Source organism: Dendropsophus ebraccatus, chromosome 10 (assembly GCF_027789765.1).
Source record: "Dendropsophus ebraccatus isolate aDenEbr1 chromosome 10, aDenEbr1.pat, whole genome shotgun sequence".
Lineage (NCBI taxonomy): Eukaryota > Metazoa > Chordata > Amphibia > Anura > Hylidae > Dendropsophus > Dendropsophus ebraccatus.
This window is the reverse complement of record NC_091463.1, coordinates 36,778,551-36,798,408: the sequence shown is the minus strand read 5'-3', so window position 1 is coordinate 36,798,408 and position 19,858 is coordinate 36,778,551. Positions and strand designations below refer to the sequence as shown.

The 19,858-nt window shown below is 44.2% G+C and overlaps 1 protein-coding gene across 1 annotated transcript; it reads right to left on the bottom strand.

Annotated features, from left to right (window-relative positions):
- Window positions 1–232: 232 nt before the first annotated feature.
- STEEP1 (STING1 ER exit protein 1) lies at window positions 233–18,931 on the bottom strand. Its single transcript, XM_069986759.1, has 7 exons — window positions 18,692–18,931; window positions 9,637–9,754; window positions 7,552–7,593; window positions 4,125–4,263; window positions 3,739–3,828; window positions 2,783–2,875; window positions 233–679 (listed from the first exon to the last, which is right to left on the bottom strand). The coding sequence occupies exons 1-7, from the start codon at window positions 18,813–18,815 to the stop codon at window positions 617–619; spliced, it is 669 nt and encodes a 222-aa protein (XP_069842860.1). The 5' UTR covers window positions 18,816–18,931; the 3' UTR covers window positions 233–616.
- Window positions 18,932–19,858: the final 927 nt, after the last annotated feature.

Here is a 19,858-nt window from a genome sequence, read left to right as displayed (position 1 = left end):
TGGGTGTGTGTGTGTGGGGTGGGTGTGTGTGTGTGGGGTGGGTGTGTGTGTGTGTGGGGTGTGTGTGTGTGTGTGGGGTGGGTGTGTGTGTGTGTGGGGTGTGTGTGCGTGGGGTGTGTGTGCGTGGGGTGGGTGGGTGGGGGTGTTTAGAACTCTCCAGGTTTCTTCTATGATAATCATCAGTTTGCTGTCTTTGCTGAAATGAACCCTGGTTAGGAAACACTACTGTCTGTAACAGCCATAAAATACAGAATTTTATTTCAACTAAAAATTAATAGGAAGCCAACACAACACTTTTTTCTTCTTTTTTTTTTTTTTTTTTTTTATACAAAAAGTCTGTACAGTATAAGTCCGTCATACTGAAACACTGTTTAATCCATCAAATCCCTCCAAAAATTGAGAGACTTCTTAACCATCAGCAATTCTTTCTGCTCCATTTTACTCTTTATACAGATTAGAATCTCAGCTATCGAGTGACAAACTCCATGGAGACGTGCTACACATGGCCATCCATAAAATCCCCATGTCATCCAGCTTGTAGGTAATATGGGATGGCTGGTAAGTCACTGTACATCTCTGTCCCTTTAAAGCAGTGTGTCTCTCCAGTGTGTCTCTTCTATTTGAACTGGTTGTCAATCAGTGTTCCCTTCATTTTGGCCTTCTTCGCTTCTAATTCAGCCTGTGGAAAGAAAACATCAGTTAATGAATAAATATAACTTGTACCCTGAACCAAACGTCTGGCGCTTATAAAGCCCCTGTGGCATTGTAGGATTGGAACATAAGTCACATATGCACCGGAAAAGAAGCATCAAAACATGATTGACTTGATGTTTATCCAAGTGCAGAGCAGCACACCAAACTAACATGGGCTAAAATAACATGAGGTGCAGCAACTGGCTGCGTGCACAGCTCCACTCGTAGCAATAAACATGACAACAGGGACCATTTCATGTGTTCAGTCTCTTAGCTGAAGCACTAAATACCTTCTGGCTACCTTAGATCACAGCCACAGTAAAAAGACCCAGTGATTCATTTCTAGCTTGATCTCATGAGTGTGTCTGTGTGCAATTATGTTGTAAGCAAGGTGAATAGCCGGGACACATAAACATTGTACTTTTATGTGGTTTTATGTCCAGTATGAAGTTCTGAACAAAGGCTAAAGATCCATTTACAAGAGGGGAAACATTTTAACACCATCAATGGTAAGTTCAAAAACTGATCCCACTGTTCTTACTGGAGTTATAACGCCCAGCTGGCCCAGAAGCCAAATCAGAGAATGCAAAAAGCCCAGATGACAAGTGATACATTTTTGCATCAATTGTGGTGACAGCCATAGTAAATTTTTGATGCTCCGGACATATGTGAACCCAGCTGCAGCGGATTGAAAGACGACCATTATATAAAAGCCAACCATTAATTTTGCTATAAATCAGCTTAGGACATCATTCAGGAGTAGTGTTGAGTGGACTTACTGAACTGTTTGGGTGCGTTCTCCGAAAAACAATGCTCTGCATTTGACTGACTGGAGAAGTTGGATGCCGCCCTAAGAAGTCCTGGAAAACATGAACTTAGACATAGGCTGTATCCATGTTTTCTTGGTAGCCATATCCATGTTTTCTTGGGCAGCATCCAACTTGTCTAGCCACTAGGAGTCAAATGCAGAGTTCTTGGGTTTGGAGAATGCTGCTGAACAGTTCAGCTACAGAAGACTATTCAGGAAAAAGAATATGGGCCGAAGGACGGAGCTGGTCAGAAGCAGACTGACAGATTCATATATATAATACATGGCCAGCTTGAATTTGCTAGAGCAATATCTACTCCTACAAAGCTTTGCTCCTTACTGGTTCACAGAGTGCATATGGAGCTGGCTTTGTGGGATTGGGAAAAGCTGGCAACTAGAGATGAGCGAACCTCAAGCATGCTCGAGTCCATCTTAACCCGAACTTTCGGCATTTGATTAGCGGTGGCTGCTGAAGTTGGATAAAGCCCTAAGGCTATGTGGAAAACATGGATATAGTCATTGGCTGTATCCATGTTTTCCAGACAACCTTAGAGCTTTATCCAACTTCAGCAGCCACCGCTAATCAAATGCCGAACGATCGGGTTCGGATGGACTCGAACCCGAATCGGTTCGCTCATCTCTATTTGCAACAAATTTATACATTTTTACAGAAAAAAAATAAACTTCATCCTTGAAAACTTGAAGTTAATATGGTTTGAAGTGTGGATGAAAGTCTGATGACTTGGATGGGTTTGAAACTGGTGGAAGCATTTGGGCAACATTTTGGATTTATAATATTGGTTATTAATTATAAAAGTCTATATCGAATTGTTTACAAAGTTTAGATGTCTAGATGTTATATAATGTGTGATACAATTTATGCCGATTTTACTCTCCAGATTTTTATCACACATGACAGACCCAGACTTTTCTACAGAACAAACCCTAGATTACTAAATGTTCAGGTAAGTAAAAGAAAAACCACACTGGCTGCAAAACATACACACAGTGCTAGGTCACACACCATCGCTGTCTTTACCACCAGATTACCAAGTAGCATGAAATCCTAACTTTCTGAAGAACTGCCCAATACTCTTCTAAGAGTGAATTATGATTTATCATGTTGAATAAGAGAATAAATCTAGGGGCATGTTAGGCTTGTTAGATCCTTATTATATATCTAGCTTTGTCTACCAGTGAACTGAGGTTGAGAAAACACAAACAAAAAAAAGTGTCGGGAACACGTATAAAGGCATAGAGGCCTACAGCAATTGTACATACCAGTTCCTGCAATCGTCTCTTGCTCATTCCTTTTCTTTCCAATTGCTTCTCAATCACTTTGGCATTCTGGGCATAGGAATCTGCCACCTCTCTCTGTAAGATTAGAACAAATTAGAACCAAATGTGCACATAACTTGAACTTAAAGCATTGCTATCATTTGCAGAAAGTTTTGACAATTCATCAAACATAAAAATTACTGATCACACCAGGTCTCAATCCCGCTACCCGGCAGTGTGTTCCATTCCCTGACTGGACTAACATATGGCTCTTTCACTGTATAGAATGTAATGAAGTGAAGGAGTTGGATTTGCCCGACAAGCATGTTGCTGCGCACTGGCTGGTTTCTCGGGATCACAGTGGGCCTTACGGCCCTATTCCACGGGCTGACTGAGAGGAGCAAACAAGCACGGTCAGCGCTAGTTTGCACCTCGTTTCCCGCTCGCTGATGTCGCTATTATACACGGCGTCAGCGAGCGGGTGAGTGCTGGAGGAGCCGCGGGGAGCTGCCCGGGTGATCGCTAGATTGTCAGGACAGCCCATAGAGGATAGTGGTGGTCTGCTGCCGCTGCTCCTATTCCACGGGAGCCACAGCAGCCAATCGCTGCTATATCAGTAGTTTGTTTATCAACATGTTTGAAGGACAAACAACTGCAACGATCAGCCAACATGAACAATGTCAGCTGATCGTTGCCTCATATTCCACGGGGCGATTATCGGCCGATAATCGTTCCGTGGAATAGGGCCTTTAGGGTGACAGTAATGCTTTATAAAAAGCTGAACAAAGAAGTGGGGAAATGTTCATGGTAATCTGGTTATAGCATCAGCAGTGACTTTTCAAACTGATACTTTAATATAGGTTAATTTCTAGGTCTAAACCTATATAATAGACAATATTGTGAAATAGATTGTGCATAGGCTGTTAAATATAGATGCTGTTCTCTGTTGTTTCACCCACCGCCTCTATCTCTTCCTCCTCTTCATCAATAGTGGATACAGTAACAGAGCTGAATTTGCCCATATCTTTAGTGCGTTTTGTCATCATGACCTAACAAAGAAAAGAATTATTATTGTTAATAGAAGTACACGTGAAGAAAAAAATTGTAATGCCAGCACAGAGATCTAACAAGACATCTGACCATAACCAGGAACTGTCCTTGAACTTGCAATCACTTGGTGCCTCAGGGAAGAAACATGACACCGACCACTTGGGTTCATCTACACTTTATACAAGACAATGTCCTGATCTGACATACCATCTCCTCCCAGCTGAACTTTAGAGCCACAGCATTCGGGAATATTCCACTCAAGACATTAACTTAAAAATATAGTATAGTAATATACCTTTTTAGGTGGATCAGGTTTTTGGGTATAGATGTTGGTTTTGCCAAAACCTTGTCCAAACTTGACCAGTGCACCATTGAAAATAAATGTTGCTGGGGCATTCTTTGTCTGGTGCTGGTAGAAAAGAGGAAGGCTGCACCTGTATATAAGCAAAAAGACATGATCAGTCAATTACGGCATCAAAACACTCCTTTATTACTACGATCATGTTCTAGTGGCCTACACTGCGGCTCATTATGAGGCACTATGTGCTAAATTGCACAGAGCATGGGCTAGGCATGAGACTCTTCAAACACATAGAGAGCTATTGCTCGTTGTCCAGGGCTTATTCTGAATCAGAAAAACTGGATTGCTCAGAGGTATCTCTGCTGCCAGTGGTGAGTTTAGCCAGATTCACATCTTCCATGCAAGGACCATGTGCTACGGTCTTGACTACAGAACTCCCCCTATACTGTGCGCCGTGCCCCTATACTGTGCATATACTGTGTGCCTATACTGTGCGCCGTGCCCCTATACTGTGCATATACTGTGCGCCGTGCCCCTATACTGTGCGCCGTGCCCCTATACTGTGCATATACTGTGCGCCGTGCCCCTATACTGTGCATATACTGTGCGCCGTGCCCCTATACTGTGCATACAGTATACTGTGCGCCGTGCCCCAATACTGTGCATATACTGTGCGCCATGCCCCTCCCTATACTGTGCGCCGTGCCCCTATACTGTGCATATACTGTGCGCCGTGCCCCTATACTGTGCGCCGTGCCCCTATACTGTGCATATACTGTGCGCCGTGCCCTTATACTGTGCATATACTGTGCGCCGTGCCCCTATACTGTGCATACAGTATACTGTGCGCCGTGCCCCTATACTGTGCATATACTGTGCGCCATGCCCCTCCCTATACTGTGCGCCGTGCCCCTATACTGTGCATATACTGTGCGCCATGCCCCTCCCTATACTGTGCGCCGTGCCCCTATACTGTACATATACTGTGCGCCGTGCCCCTATACTGTGCATATACTGTGCGCCGTGCCCCTATACTGTGCATATACTGTGCGCCATGCCCCTCCCTATACTGTGCATATACTGTGCGCCGTGCCCCTATACTGTGCATATACTGTGCGCCATGCCCCTCCCTATACTGTGCATATACTGTGCGCCGTGCCCCTATACTGTGCATACAGTATACTGTGCGCCGTGCCCCTATACTGTGCATATACTGTGCGCCGTGCCCCTATACTGTGCATATACTGTGCACCGTGCCCCTATACTGTGCATATACTGTGCGCCGTGCCCCTATACTGTGCATATACTGTGCGCCATGCCCCTCCCTATACTGTGCATATACTGTGCGCCGTGCCCCTATACTGTGCATATACTGTGCGCCGTGCCCCTATACTGTGCATACAGTATACTGTGCGCCGTGCCCCAATACTGTGCATATACTGTGCGCCATGCCCCTCCCTATACTGTGCGCCGTGCCCCTATACTGTGCATATACTGTGCGCCGTGCCCCTATACTGTGCGCCGTGCCCCTATACTGTGCATATACTGTGCGCCGTGCCCTTATACTGTGCATATACTGTGCGCCGTGCCCCTATACTGTGCATACAGTATACTGTGCGCCGTGCCCCTATACTGTGCATATACTGTGCGCCATGCCCCTCCCTATACTGTGCGCCGTGCCCCTATACTGTGCATATACTGTGCGCCATGCCCCTCCCTATACTGTGCGCCGTGCCCCTATACTGTACATATACTGTGCGCCGTGCCCCTATACTGTGCATATACTGTGCGCCGTGCCCCTATACTGTGCATATACTGTGCGCCATGCCCCTCCCTATACTGTGCATATACTGTGCGCCGTGCCCCTATACTGTGCATATACTGTGCGCCATGCCCCTCCCTATACTGTGCATATACTGTGCGCCGTGCCCCTATACTGTGCATACAGTATACTGTGCGCCGTGCCCCTATACTGTGCATATACTGTGCGCCGTGCCCCTATACTGTGCATATACTGTGCACCGTGCCCCTATACTGTGCATATACTGTGCGCCGTGCCCCTATACTGTGCATATACTGTGCGCCATGCCCCTCCCTATACTGTGCATATACTGTGCGCCGTGCCCCTATACTGTGCATATACTGTGCGCCGTGCCCCTATACTGTGCATATACTGTGCGCCGTGCCCCTATACTGTGCATATACTGTGCGCCGTGCCCCTATACTGTGCATATACTGTGCGCCGTGCCCCTATACTGTGCGCCGTGCCCCTCCCTATACTGTGCATATACCGTGCGCCGTGCCCCTATACTGTGCATATACCGTGCGCCGTGCCCCTATACTGTGCATATACCGTGCGCCGTGCCCCTATACTGTGCATATACCGTGCGCCGTGCCCCTATACTGTGCATACAGTATACTGTGCACCGTGCCCCTATACTGTGCATACAGTATACTGTGCGCCGTGCCCCTATACTGTGCATACAGTATACTGTGCGCCGTGCCCCTATACTGTGCATACAGTATACTGTGCGCCGTGCCCCTATACTGTGCATACAGTATACTGTGCGCCGTGCCCCTATACTGTGCATACAGTATACTGTGCGCCGTGCCCCTATACTGTGCATACAGTATACTGTGCGCCGTGCCCCTATACTGTGCGCCGTGCCCCTATACTGTGCATATACTGTGCGCTGTGCCCCTATACTGTGCATATACTGTGCCCCTATACTGTGCATATACTGTGCGCCGTGCCCCTATACTGTGCCTATACTGTGCGCCGTGCCCCTATACTGTAATAACTAGTATGCACTAAATGGCTCTGCCTTGTGTTGCTGCTAAGTGAGTTATTATTTTTTTCACTTTTGTGAATCAAAATATTGCCACTTTGGCATGGCAAGTAGGTGTGGCTTACAAAAGGGGCGTGTCAGAATTATCGTTCAATTATCGTTACCGCGGCTACGTGTGCGATAAACCGCGATATTGATTTTGGCCAATATCGCCCAGCCCTACCAGAAGCTCTAAAATAGTTAAATCTTTGTGGCACTGCACTGGCACAGCTGTGTTAGCACCTATCCACCCAAGCCGGCCCGCCCTTTCTCATGAATACTAGGGGGGAAGCAGTGACGTCACTTGGACGCTCATCACTGCGGAGAGGCGGGGGTTGGGGGTGGAGTTCAGTGCACCAAACCAACTTATTAGCATATACAGATTCAACTGTAGGCTGTAGATTCAACTAAAAAGTACACAAAACCAGCTTATTAGGCTTAGTGGCATGAATAAAAACTGCAGGCTTTCAGGGTTATTGTATAATACAGACAGTCAATTAGAAAACACAAGAATCACCAAAAATTCTTAAAGGATGTGTTTAACAAATAATTGTTTTACAAAACGGTACAAACACATCTTATCGTTTGCTTACTTGCTGCATTTTTTACGATACTGACGCTCAATGCCATCTGGTCTGCAAGAAAAAAAAATACAAACATTAATACATTAAACATCACAATTATTCATTCTACAAAAATGGTAAGCTTTATTAAAGTGGTACTCCAGAGATTTTATTTTATTAATACATTTTCTATTTTTCTGTCCATTCAGGAGCCAGCGTTTAAACAGACGACCCCAAACAGATCTCTGAAGATGTAAACATAGTTTGATGTGGGGAGATGGTAGCATTACAGGTACCCTTTAAGGGCAACTTCACATGTACCGGAATCGCAGTGGATTCCGCAGTGAAATCCAGTGCGATTCCCGATACTGTCAGTTTGTATGGTTTACGTACTCGCAGCAGATTTTTCATTCTGCTGCGAGTATGTAAACCTGCGGGGCCAGGTGAATACTTTACCTGTCCGTACTCCGGGTCCTATTGCTAACTCTGCTCAGGCAGTTGTGTGGAAAGAACAAACAAACACTATACTTCTCTTGCTCACTCTCCCTTCCCACTGAATCCACTATTCTCACAGTTTCTCCAGTCCCACTGTACAGAACGGTCGGTGTAAAGAACTGTCTGCTGGGGACGGACAGCTGTGTCCTACCTCATCCTAGCAATAGGCTGAGCTGACGAAGCCCCTGTCAGATTGGTCAGCGTCAGCTCATTTTTTTTTTTTTTTTTACTTGAGATCAATTAAACATGGATGGATTCCAGGAAGTATAAATAAGTAAAGAAAATGTACTTCTGACCCCTATATTTAAAGATATATCAAGAAAATCTAGATCCGCACTGAATTTTAGACCCTAGATAAACTTATTTTGAGAGCCAACAATGACACAGAATACACCTCCACTACAGTTGTCCCCTGGACGGGTCATCTAGAAACATAAGGTACTTCTGCTTTTCTGAAATCCAGTCATTATTGCATTTAAAACCTAAGCATAGAAACACATCCTGAAGGAGACACAGGCTTAACATCTATGTATTCTGGTTTGCAATACAAAGAATAGGAAAACTATTAAAATCACCAAGGAAAATTGAAGATTCTTCCCCTTTACCTACACACAGATTATGGAGCGGCAGATACTCCTATTCTCCTTTTGCAAATAAATTTTGGACTAACAAAATAACAGCGAGCAGAAGAGTAATTAGAACAATGCTAATCTAATTTATTAGCCATAATTCTAAATAAAGTGTGTGTCATGCAGCTGATTCCCATAATTGGAGTGAAGCCCAAGGGAGGTTAAGAGGCTCTCGCGTAAATAAAGCCCAATGCTGCTCCGCCATTCGTGTCACTTGGCAGAAGTTTTCCTTGAGTTGAGGATTCCTGCAGAGAGGAAATTGGCTTCAGTAATCAAGGGCAATCAGCTGGTAAATAGATGACGGGAGGACGGGCGCTGCCAGGGAAGAGCAGCTCAATTATACCTCCAACTGCGACTAATAGGAATTAACACACCGCTCATTCACGCATAGCCCTTGTAAGACATAAATACAGTCGATACAGCCTGCCAGGGGATACAACTCCATAGAGACAAGCCTGCAAACAAAATCATAAGACACAGCCAAACTGTGAAGAACTGTACAGCACTTGGCAATCTCCGACAGCTCCATGGACAATGAATGTTGGGGCAGCATGCAGGCACAACTAGCTACACCACCAAAAGGAAAGACCTGGGAACCCCGTTCGAGAGGAATCCCAACAGTTGACCCCCCCATGCAGTCATCTGAAATGTATCCCCTGTGGACAGTCGATAAGTGATGTAACTCTGAATATCCCTTTTAAGAATTCTGCACCAAATATATATTTCCTAAAGATATTATGATGTTTCTTTGATGTATGAGGTTTTATATGAGAGTTATCGTGTTGAAGAAATCCCTACTCTGTACTCGTCATGTCCCAGTAAAAGAAACAGACTATAAGCTGGTTTTCTGCTCTGACACACAAGACACTTATGCAGAGATAAACAGGTAAAAGCAATAAACATAACATAAAATGCGCACAACCATGGGATCCCATCTGTGAGTAACCACCTAAATGAAGGCAGAGTAGAGGAGGAGACCCAGGGGAGATACCTGCGCAGATACACCGCTTCCTCCTCTTCTGTGTTACAGAACTTGTGAGCGTGTTTTGCTGCATCAATAACTCTCGCTCGGTCCCGAGGCCTCATGGGAAGTTTTTCCAGCTGGCAGTCTGAAATAGAAGAACAGAAGAGAATCAATAGAGAACATAGAGAAACACCAAATGCTTCACCAATAGGTCTGGGGTAAGTCTTAAAGGGCAGGTATCACCTATATTTTACTGAGTCAGTTACTAAAACTTTCATCTTAAAGGACAAGTGCCATGAAAAACTTTTTCCCAGTAATTGAAGCACATTACAAAGTTATATAACTCTGTAATTTGCTTCAATCACCTATCTGCCTCCCTTCCCTGTCTTTTCCCCCCTCCACCCCCCACCAGGAAGTGTCCTGACTCACACAGACCTGATTACTGTCGTCACCGTCACCAGGCAGCTCCTTCTTGTGAGGATGAGTCATCAGCAGGAGGGCTGCTCTAGGTCCTGTTACACCAGCCTCCCCCTCCCCTCCTTGTCAGGTGACTCTGCTTGCTCAGCTTATCTTCTCTAGTGACATGACTCCTTCACCGAGTCCACGGCAGCAGGAGAGAGGGTATGAGGGGAGGGGGGAGCTGCCTATGTGCCGGAGTCAGTCTGAGGGAAGATAAGCAAGTGAGATGTGACAAGTGATGGCTTGCAGTTGTTCAGCCAATGGGAGCTGAACAAGCTGAGTCACCTGACAAGGCAGGGGAGGCTAGTGTAACAGGAGACGGAGCTGAGAGAAGAGCTTGGTGACGGTGACGACAGTAATTAGGTCTGTGTGAGATGGCTGCCATCCTGCCTGTGCTGTTAAAAGCATTTACAGCAAGACTCATGGACATAGATGACAATAGACAGACTCTGTCCCCTTGCGATGAATGTAAAACATTACTGAGCGTGCTCTGTGACATTTCAGGTGGTCATTCCACAGGCAGCTGCTATTGTCTCCTCTATCTACTATCTAACTTTACAGCAGTCTCAGCTTAGTTTTAGCCCCAGTGGTAAGAATGAAAACTGCAAGATTTCAAAATTATTTTATTATGTAGATTGTTAGATGGAAAATTAGAAAAAACGTCACCAAATTTTGAAAATATATATTTAACATAAAAACATAATTTAAATAATAAGTAATTTTCTGATGACACGCTCCCTTTAAAGTGACCCTCCAGCAGTGGCCCCTACACAGGGGCTACACAGTCCAATAACTGAGAAGCTAACTGATGAGGATGGAGGAAAACCGTCCCCAAATGAATAGAAGAGTTTCTTGTAATCGTAAGAGTCCCAGCAGTTAGACCGCCACCAAGCTTATCCCCCTTATACAGCAGAAGCACATTAAAGGGGTTATCCAGTGCTACAAAAACATGGCCACTTTTTCACCACTCGTCTCCAGTTTGGATGGGGGTTGAAACTTAGTTCCATTAAAATAAATGGAGCTTAATTGCAAATTGTAGTGCTGACGGCTTTTATAATCTGTTGGACTTCTCCTTTAATAAAGGAGAAATCAGAGGAGCTGTCATGGCTTCTGTTATAACGGAAACCATGGCAGTGGTGTGAATATAGCCGTACACCACCCTCACCTACAAAACATTCTCAGTGCATATGAACAATGTTACCCTAAATTTCCACATATGGACACATTATTCCCTACTACTGACTGCACTCTCTCATTTTACATATCACAGGAACAGGTTCTGCTATGCCATAAGGCTATTTATTACGGCTTACTTCAGGGTTGTGCCATTTGTGGGGTCCCGGAACCTGCATTATTTCCACTACCTGCTTCTCACAAAATTAATACTGTTTATTACTACCGGAGAAAAGAGACAGCACAAGGATGTAAGCAGGCTCAAGGAAAAGTAAAGGCGCCTTTAAGGCCTCGGAGGGTTTACAGTTTCACACTTTTCCCGAGCATTCCAGACATCATTATTTTCTGTTTACTGCAGGCAACAGTAAAGGGCGCCGGTCATTACCGCTAAAAGGTCTTTGATTAACATAACATTTAGGCTGAGAATGGTTATCGGCGCGGCGCTGAGCTGGCTCACAAATTTAATAACCAGCGCAGCACAGCGGGCAGCGGCCCGAGCCGCACACAGGGACTCCAATCCAATTACATCTTCACACAACTCAAGTGCTGCTTCCCCAAAGATACAAGTTCACAAGATTTCATTTTGCAATGAAAAGCGGATAAAGTTATTGACGTCATTCAAAAATAAATATATTCTCAGTGAAAGCCACGCGGGCAGATAAAAGTGGTGCAGCTAATGAAGACTGCTGTGGTACAACCTCCCCGTGCCATCTAGAAAGAGCAATCTCAATACGACGGGCAGAAGGTGAAAGAACATATCAATGGCTATTCCTGCAACGTAACAATTATTGTATAGAAATAAGTGATAGACTGACTACTGGGTAAAGCAGTGTCAAACAGATTTATTCAGTGGGTATACTACTATTATGTACAAAGAGCCACGTACCGTAACAATAATCAGGTATGGCATAAACCACACAATACAGAGAAGAGGGTGTTAGTCCAAGGTGGATATAGCTATTACACCCTGCCTAATTCTAGAGGGACCGCTAGGATAGAGCGTCCCCTATGCCAAGCGGGAGCTGACACTAGTCCACAAAAGAGAAGACTATATGATAGTCAGTCACACAGTCACTTACAGTGAGGGCGTATGAAATCAGTGGTAGACTAGGTTGTCCACAGAAGAATATATGAGGTGCACTATTTGGTTGACTGATTGTCTGGGCTGTCGCTTAGACATAGCATTCGGCTCTTCCACTAGTCATCCGACGTGTTTCCCCCTTGCTAATGCAGGTGGCTGGGTTCATCAGGGATATGCGTGAGTAAACAGCCGTGCCAGTTAATGGAAAGTCTCTCAGAGATGTCAACCGGGTGAGAGTTAGTCCCAATGAAGTTTCATAGATAGTGAGATGATATTCTACACAAGATGTATTTAGACGCTCGGGATCAGTTGCCTGGGATATTGCTGATACAGGACCAAATATTTGGACTGGAATCTATTGTTATAAGTAAAAAGCCCCCTCCCCTAATAAAAGTCTGAATCTTCCCCCTTTTCCCAGGTTTTAAATAAAAGTAAATAAATAAATAAACATGTTTGCTATCGTCGCGTGCGTAATCGCCCGAACTATTAATCACATTCCTGATCTCGCACGGTAAACGGCGTAAGCGCAAAAAATTCACAAAGTGCAAAATTGTGCATTTTTGGTTGCATTAAATCCAGAAAAAAATTAATAAAAAGCGATCAAAAAGTCGTATATGCACAATCAAGGTACCGATAGAAAGAACGCATCATGGCGGAAAAAATGACACCTGACACAGCCCCATAGACCAAAGGATAAAAGCGCTATAAGCCTGGGAATAGAGCAATTTTAAGGAACGTATATTTGTTAACAATGGTTTGAATTTTTTACAGGCCATCAGATAAAAGAAAAGTTATACATATATAGTTATATATCATTTTAATCGTAACGACTTGAGGAACATGCATAACAAGTCAGTTTTACCACAGGGCGAATGGCGTAAAAACACAGTCCCCCCAAATAAAAGAAATGTGTTTTTTTTTTTGTTCAATTTCACCACACTTTGAATTTTTTCCAGGTTTCGCAGTGTACTTTATGCAAAAATTCAGTCTGTCATTGCAAAGTACAATTAGTGACGCAAAAAATAAGGGCTCATGTGGGTATCTAGGTGGAAAAATGCAAGTGCTATGGCCTTTTAAACACAAGGAGGAAAAAAAGAAAACGCAAAAACAAAAATTGGCCCCGTCCTTAACCCTGTGTCTACGTAATGCACTATACGGTAAAAGCGACATGATACTATTACTCTATAGGTCAGTCTGAACACAACCATATGCAGGTTACACAGATTCTCTAATGTTATATATATTTTTCTTATGAAATTCTTTTTTTTTGGCAATTAGTTAATAATATAATGGGACTATTGTGACGCTTATAACGGTTTTATTTTTTCACCTACGGGGCTGTATGGGGTGTAATTTTTTCCGCCATGATCTCTAGTATTTATTAATACCATATTTGTGAAGATCGGACGTTTTGATCACTTTTTATGAATTTTTTTATATATATAATGTAACATAAAATCGGTAATCCGCGCACTTTTTTCCCTCTTTTCGTGTACGTCGTTTACCGTTCGCAATGACGCTTGTTATACTTTAATAGATCGGACAATTATGCACGCTACGGTATATTATATGTTTATTTATTTATTTATTTTTATATGTTTTATTTATATAATGGGAAAGGGGGTAGATTTCAACTTTTATTGGGGGAGGGGTTTTGGGGTTGTGTATTGGTGTTTTTAACTTTTTTTTTTTTTTTTTACACATTTGAAGTCCCTTTGGGGGACTTTTACATTCACTACTTGGATTTCTACACTGACCATTGCTTTGCCATAGCATTGATCAATGTTATCGGCGATCTGCTCATTGAGCCTGCCTGTGCAGGCTAAGTGACCAGAACGCCGATCGGACCGCACGGAGGCAGGTGAGAGACCTCCGGCGGTCCGTTTTAACGATCGGGACACCGACAGTCACACTGCGGGGTCCCGATCAGTAAATGACAAGGGACTCCCCCTGACACCTATACCGGGGCCGCGGCGTTTAAGGGGTTAATGACAGGCGGCAGCGCGATCGCTGCAGCGTGTCATTACCGGTGAGGTCCCGGCTGCTGATTGCAGCTGGCCCCCACCTGCTGTGAAGCGCGCTCCGCTCCGGAGCGCGCTTCATAGCCGGAGAAACACCCAGGACGTAGAGTTACGTCCAGGGTCGTCTGGTGACAGACTTCCATGACGTAACTCTAGGTCCTGGGTCGTCTAGGGGTTAAAGGGTTAAACAATAATTGTTCTGTGTAATAGGGCCTTTACTAATCAGGCACAGGTATTGGGTATTGGGGTGCTTTATGCAGACAATTGTACAGCAATTATTTCATGGAGCCCATGTAGCAAATACAGTTATAAATACAAAACTTAAATAACAATAGGGTTACCATCAAATCTGGGCCATCAAATCTGCTACAGATCCTTTACGTGTGGATGCATACTAAAGAGTTAACAAATAGACAATATAAAAAAAGCAAATCTGCAAAAACTGTGCTCAGGTCATTTGTGGTAGTTCAACTAAACCCCATTTATTTCAAAGGAAAAGAGCTGCAATACCACATAGAAACTGAGGACAGGGGTGGCGCTATTTCTGGAAAAAAAAGCAACAAAAAAAAGCAGCTAGGCTTTATGTGTTACAAATCTTGGTTAACACTTTTACAATAAAGTTCTTTTCATGCACTGAAATGGAGATTGTAGCCAGGGAGAGAAGAGTACAACCTGCTTGTTTTAGAGATCATGGGGGTCTGAACACTCAGACCCCCATAGATCAAAGCTTTTGACATGTCTTTGCAACCATAGGATCCTCTCCCCAAGACTACACACTTCTCTAACTACAGCATAACCCCAATGTAGGAAACAGGAGAATTCTCTATCAGTCTACCACCACATCCCAACAGGACTCAAGTCTCCCTCTCCGTAACACTCTTGCTACCGTCTGAGTAGTCATAGCAGCAATTCCTACTGACAGCAAAGTACTGCCATCTGCTATAGATGACCTTCCCCAGCAGTCTTTCTAACAGTGACCAATGCAGCAGGACCACACGGCACTGGCATTATAAAACAGCTTAACAAAAGGCGTCAGTGATCATGACTGATCTGGATAGTGGCAAAAACATAACTCAGCTCTGTCCCTTCTATACAAGATGGATAAGCCTGGGCTACATAATGCATGAATGTCCTGACCCAGATACATCCAGGCCGCAAGAAAAGCAGTGGGTCATCTCATGTGACCGGTTAATCTGAAATAGCCACAGCTGTAAACACATACCTAGGGGAAGGTATATCACAGTATAATGGCGCCTTTACACAAAGATTCATCTGACATATCTTTGAAGCCAAAGGCAGGAACAGACTATACACAGAGAACAGGTCATAAAGGAAAGACTGGGACTTCTCTTGTCAAATCCATTCCTGGCTTTGGCTTCAAAAATCTCTGTGTAAACGCACCATAAGATTTACCAATTCATCCTTTGGCTCATATTAGAACACAGTTTTAGGCTCTGCTCACTTTAGTGTCACACTTGAAAAAGCACTTTAACTCAACAATTTTATTAAAGAGGGAACTCCAGGCAAATCCTTCAAATATACTGGTGTCAGAAAGTTATATAGATTTGTATCTTACTTCTATTTAAAAATCTTAAGTTTTCCAGTACTTATTAGCTGCAGTATGTCCTGCAGGAAGTAGTGCATTCTTTCCAGTTTGACACAGTCCTGACACTGAAGGGGTTTGATGTGTGCGGGACCTTTGCAGTTAGAGTGGCCCCGCACACATCAGTGTCCCAGGAGCTAAGGGTAATGAGAGGCAGCTGCGATCCCCTTTAAATGCTGCAATCTATAGCGATCACGGTGTTTAGGGTACTCAGTGACAGAACAAGCACCTGTCACTGAGTGATTGGTGCGGGGGTCCCAATCGCTTGTATCGACGGGCGGGGGTAAGCCTCTTACCTCCGTCCTGTTGGTTCGGCGATCTGTGCATAGAGTCTGCTCTCAGGCAGGTTCTATGCATAGATCACCGATGACACTGATCTATGCTTACTCTGGCATAGCATTGATCAAAATATGCAATCTAATAATTGCATGTTTTAGTGTTGGGGAAAAAAAAGTTTTTAAAAGTATTAAAAAACCCTTATACCCGCCCCCAATAAAAGTTTAATATACCCTCTTGCCCATTATAAAAATAAAAATATTTTAAAAAATAAAATAAATAAACATTATAAATCGTAGCGTGTGGAATTGTCCGATCTATTAAAGGGGTAGTGTGGCGCTAAACATTTATTCACAAAATAACACACATTACAAAGTTATACAACTTTGTAATGTGTGTTATGTATGTGAATGGCCCCCCCTTCCCCATGTTCCCCCCCCACCCCGGAAGTGTGGTGCATTATACTCACCGCATTCGCGTCGACCCCCGGCCGCCATCTTGTGACAATGACGACATCTTCGGGAGGCCGGCCGAACTGCTCCAGCCGTCCCTCATGCGCCACACTTCTGGGGTGGGGGGGAAACATAGGGAAGGGGGTCATTCACATACATAATACACATTACAAAGTTGTATAACTTTGTAATGTGTGTTATTTTGTGAATAAATGTTTAGCGCCGCACTACCCCTTTAAGATATTACATAACTGTTCCCGCACAGTGAACGGCGTAAACAAACACACCAGAATTGCTGATTTTTAAAAAATTATATATCAGAAAAAAAAAATTTAATAAAGTGATCAAAATTTTTCTGTTACACAAATATGATATCAATAAAAACTAGAGATCATGGGAAAATGACACTCCAACTAGATCTGTAGGCGGAAAAATAAAAGCTCTTAGAAGGCGGGGAGGAACATTGCATTAATTTGACCTGGACTTTCATGCATCAAAGGGCTCTGTCTTGAAGGGCTTTATAAAGATGAAATAAGGTCAGCCATTCAACATCCTCATTATATGGATGTGTGAATGCAGCCTAATTCTGCATTTACACAGACAAGATTTTTTTAAGCCAAATCCAGGAAAGGATTTGAAAAGAAGAAAGATCCCAGTCTTTCGTTTATGACCTGTTCCCTGTTGCAGTCTGTCGCACCATTAGAGTATACAGGTTATTACATAGGACACACACACACAGCTGATTTTATGGAGGATGAGGCATGGGCTGCTGTGAGTCTTTTCCTCTAATGTTATGCAGAATCGGTGCACTGTGACCAGTAATGCTGGAGGCATACAGGCACTTGGAAGTGCGGGGAATACATTGAATGTCAAATAGGGATAAATGAAGCAGCATCCAGCATTCTACGGTCATTCTTATGAATAATAAAGGGTAACATACTACAGAGTGACCGGCTGAGCAGGAAGGAGAGCTTATGTCAGTCAGATGGTTTTTTTTAAATGTACTAATATTTTTTTTTTTTAGTATTTCTAATATATTGTTTTATATATTCCCTGGCAACCTCTGAAACTAACTGGCTCCTGGAGACCTGTCTAGTGGGCATCTTTACCTCAGGAAGATAATTTATCTTGCCCCTATCAATCTAAAATCAGTCATGGAGGAGGGATGCCACTGCACCCTGGCACTCAAGCTGCAAGAACAGCAGACTGGCACCTGACAACTACACACATAGGTCCCAATAATCAGAATAGAACTGAGGCCAACACTTTCTGGGTGTCAGACAGCTGCACCCCTCCTCACTCAGGGTGGAAGATAGGCCTGTACCACCTCCAAAGCCATTGATTTACAGCAGTATCATCTGATGACGTATGCGTCTGTGGCCACCCTAGTGCTCCACCTGAGGGCCTGGATTTTTATTCTCTATCTTCAGTTGATGCCTCCAGTTTTCTTTATGGCTGCTGAAAAGACACAGGCTTCTTCTCTGTAGAACGGTAACACACTGTGTAGCCTGCAGGTTGCCCATCTTACTGAGCCCGGCGAAGGTCAAAGGTTAAAGGTTAAATGCACATGTATGACACACAGCACAGGCACAGAGACAAAAGGCGGAGACATAAAACCACAGGCACAACATCCGGAGACAGACAGACAGACATCACCGGCCCCAAGCACAGGAAGAGTAACACAGTCTTCTAGCTGTCATTTTTCAGAGAGCAGTAATCTGATTGGTTGCTATTGGCAACTACACCACTGTTCCTTCAAGGACTGATAAAGCTCCTCCTGTGAACTTTGACCCCCAGTGTCCACACAGATTCCCATTGCTTTCTCAGTATGACAGGCCTGGAGCAGTCAGTAACCATGGTGACACAACATCTCTCATGCCACCAAGCAGCCACCTATAACACACCCAGTACATAAGTCCTATACCTTACAACCACAGCCCGCATCCACACAGAACTACCGCCCCACACTCAGCCATCAGGCTCCTCCAGCTTCTGGGCCAGGCAGAGCGGCACTCACCCAGCACCAGCACCATCTGACCGCACAGGCAGTAGTAGACGTGTAACGGCTTCTCCCCATCGTCATACTCCTCCCGGTCCCGGGTGTCTGAGCACACCACCGAGCGGGACACCACTTTAGGCATCGCAAAGGGTTCGCTTCCTGATCAACTGCGGGGAAGATGGAGCGCTCTCACATTAGTCGCGGAAACATGACGTCACCACAACTTTATTGATACCTCTAGCAAGAACAAAGTGCGTGTTCAGTGGGGTCAGTAACGTTATGCTACATAGGTTACAGATAGACTAGACCAAGATAGACAGACAGACATATTGTACAGTTTTACGGGACAGTGTCTCTGTTTTACTAAGTATATCAGCATAAGCGTGTGTCCAGAGGAAGGGAGAGTGAGACTGCTATGTAGCAACCAACCCCCCAGTCCTGTGCACCCTCCAGTAACAGCCCCGTGTGTGACCAGTTGGGATGACTGGTCTTGGGCTTCATGGTGTCCTGTGCATAGAACACATTTGCCTTATTATATAGTGATAAATCCCCAATATACAGCAAGACTTTCCATTCAGGCTGCTGGGAAAGCTGAGTAATGTCACTGTGGTGCCACAATGGGGACCCAACCCTTATTCCCAAGCTCCATAATCCATGGACAATATGGAGCGAGAAGCTGCCCAGTGGAGTGATAGATCTCTCAGCACCATGTATCCTTATTGTGTCAGTACAGTCCCGCAAAGATTTAAAGGAGAAGTCCGGGGACTTGAAAAGTTTTTTATGACTGGCATTTCCAAAGACGTCACAATTCAAGGAAAAATGCCTTCAGGCCCCTGCCGGCTGTGAAATTTTTCAAATTGTCGGATTTCTCCTTTAAACACTCTTGCCACTCCCGGCATCATGTATCATGAAGGTATTTTATTCCAGTGGGCAGCTCCACACTCCGTATTGTCCATGGATTATGGAGCATGGGAACAAGGCCTTACATTTCATGATAAGTACACACAGTATACATAGTTGCCAACATTTGAAATTTTTTTCCAGGGACACAGTAGAGTTAAGAAGGGGTGTGGCTTATTGTGGGTGTGGTCTCGGTGGGTGTGGCCTATCATGGGGGCGAGTTCAACATTTTCCAGTTAGAATTTGCAGTCAGAACAACACAAAAAGAGCATTACACACCCCAGT